The sequence below is a fragment of the Onychostruthus taczanowskii genome, unplaced genomic scaffold (assembly GCF_017590055.1).
Source record: "Onychostruthus taczanowskii isolate IOZ18803 unplaced genomic scaffold, ASM1759005v1 scaffold999, whole genome shotgun sequence".
Classification (NCBI taxonomy): Eukaryota; Metazoa; Chordata; class Aves; order Passeriformes; family Passeridae; genus Onychostruthus; species Onychostruthus taczanowskii.
In genome coordinates, this window is record NW_024508089.1 from 1 (window position 1) to 2584 (window position 2584).

Genomic DNA, 2584 nt, shown 5'->3' on the forward strand with positions numbered 1-2584 from the left:
GGTGGGTTGAGACATTTACAGGTGAAAAAAAAAGAGATTTTAGGGGATTTTGGGGGGGTTTGGGGTGGGTAAAGAACATCAGAGGTGAAAAAAATGGGATTTTAGGGGAATTTTGGGAATTTTGGGGGGGTTTGGGGTGGGTAAAGACCTTTAGAAGTGGGAAAAAATGGGATTTTAGGGGAATTTCGGGGATTTGGGCGGGTTTGGAGTGGGTAAAGACCTTTAGAAGTGGGAAAAAATGGGATTTTAGGGGGATTTTGGGGATTTTAGGGGAATTTTGGGGTGGATAGAGATCTTTGTCGGGTAAAAAACCAGGGACTTTTGGGGCGGTTTTGGGAGGATTTGGAGAATTTTGGGGGTCTTTGAGGGTTCCCAGGTGGATTTTGGGTGTTCTCAGGTGTGCCCAGGTGTGCCCAGGTGTGGTTTTGGTGCCTCCAGCTGTGCCCAGGTGTATCCTAGGTGTATCCAGCTGTCCCCTGGTGCCCCCAGATGTGTCCCAGGTGTGTTCCAGATGTGTCCCAGGTGTGCTCATGGTGTGTTCTGGGTGCTCCCAGGTGTGCCCAGGTGTGCCTAGCTGTCCCTCAGGTGTGCCCAGGTGTGCCTAGCTGTCCCTCAGGTGTGCCCAGGTGTGCCTAGCTGTCCCTCAGGTGTGCCCAGGTGTGCCTAGCTGTCCCTCAGGTGTGCCCAGGTGTGCCTAGCTGTCCCTCAGGTGTGCCCAGGTGTGCCTAGCTGTCCCTCAGGTGTGCCCAGGTGTGCCCAGGTGTGTGCCCAGGTGTATCCCAGGTGTGTCCCAGCTGTCCCCAGCTGTGCCCAGGTGTGTCTCAGGTGTCCCCAACTGTCCCCAGCTGTGCCCAGGTGTCCCCAGGTGTGTGCCCAGGTGTGTGCCCAGGTGTATCCCAGGTGTGTCCCAGCTGTCCCCAGCTGTGCCCAGGTGTGTCTCAGGTGTATCTCAGGTGTGCCCAGGTGTGCCCAGGTGTATCTCAGCTGTGCCCAGCTGTGCCCAGGTGTCTCCAGGTGTGTCCCAGCTGTGCCCAGGTGTGTCTCACCTGAGAAGCACTCGGTGAACTCCTGCTCCAGTTTGGTGGCTCTGTCGAACGCTTTCCGCGCCTGCTCCTCGCTCACGCGCTTGGAGATCTCCCTGGGGTGGGCGGGGCCGGCTTGGGACACGCCCACAACCCCCACAGGCACGCCCTCCTCGCCTGGCCACGCCCACAACCCCCCACAGGCACGCCCACCGCACCTGACCACACCCACAAGCCCATAAAACACACCCACGTCACCTGGCCACGCCCACCACATATGACCACGCCCACATCATCTGGCCACACCCACAGTTCCCAGGAGATGCCCAGTTCACCTGGACACGCCCACCATCACCTGGACACACCCAAAATCCCAGGATTTTCCCATAAATTCCTGGCCACGCCCCTTGGCCACGCCCAGCACACCTGGAATTGCCTGGACACGCCCACAACCCCTCACAAGCCCCGCCCACAGCACAGCTTCGTTCATTAGATGCCACGCCCACCCACAAAGCCACACCCACCCATCACATGTCAATCATGGAGCTCCACCCACTGGGTTTGAAACCCCACCCATTATGCAAATTGCCCTCATTCTTGTCATAGATGGCCACGCCCCCTCCTGCCTCAGTTTCCCCCTCCCTGTGCCCAAACCACGCCCCTAAACCCCCTCAAATTCCACCCAGAATGGCTGCCCAGGTGTGCCAGGTGTGCCCAGGTGTGCACCAGGTGTGCCCAGGTGCGCCAGGTGTGTGCACCAGGTGTGCACCAGGTGTGCCCAGGTGCGCCAGGTGTGTGCCCAGGTGTGTGCCAGGTGTGCCCAGGTGTGTGCCAGGTGTGCCAGGTGTGTGCCAGGTGTGCCAGGTGTGCCAGGTGTAACCAGGTGTAACCAGGTGTGCCCAGGTGTGTGCCAGGTGTGCCCAGGTGTAACCAGGTGTGCCCAGGTGACCCACAGCACATTCTGGCCGGATGAAGATGGCGATCAAGTGCAGCTGAGCCCCAAAACCTCCCAAAATCCCCCCAAAATCCCTGCCCAGGTGTGCCAGGTGTGCCCAGGTGACTCACAGCACGTTCTGCAGCGATTTGGGCCAGATGAAGATGGCGATCGGGCACAGGTGAGCCCCAAAACTGCCCCGAATCCCCCCAAAATCCCTGCCCAGCTGTGCCCAGGTGTGCCCAGGTGTGCCCAGGTGACTCACAGCACGTTCTGCAGCGATTTGGGCCGGATGAAGATGGCGATCGGGTGCAGCTGCGCCGCCTGGAGCCGCCGCACGGCGTTGGCCGACACGTCCAGGATGCAGTGCTTGCCCTGCAGGTGACACAGGTGACACAGGTGTGCCCAGGTGTGCCCCAGGTGTGCCCAGGTGTGACCCAGGTGTGCCCAGGTGTGACCCAGGTGTGCCCAGGTGTGTCTAAGTGTGACCCAGGTGTGACCCAGGTGCATCTAAGTGTGACCCAGGTAGGACCCAGGTGTGTCCAAGTGGAGCACAGACACCCCCAGATGTCCCTAGGTGTGACCCAGGTGTGTCTGAGTGTGACCCAGGTGTGCCCAGGTGTGCCCC

At 59.9% G+C, this 2584-nt stretch overlaps 1 protein-coding gene across 1 annotated transcript in view; it reads right to left on the bottom strand.

Annotated features, from left to right (window-relative positions):
* Nucleotides 1-1046: 1046 nt before the first annotated feature.
* LOC121348165 (disks large homolog 4-like) overlaps nucleotides 1047-2584 on the bottom strand; it is a gene marked incomplete at its 3' end in the record, with an annotated part of 6757 nt that continues 5219 nt past the window's right edge. Inside the window, exons 8-9 of the mRNA XM_041427394.1 lie at nucleotides 2222-2331; nucleotides 1047-1138 (exon numbers count right to left, since the gene is read on the bottom strand). Coding sequence (XP_041283328.1) covers nucleotides 1047-1138; nucleotides 2222-2331 — 202 coding nt within the window. The remainder of the gene's footprint in view (nucleotides 1139-2221; nucleotides 2332-2584) is intronic.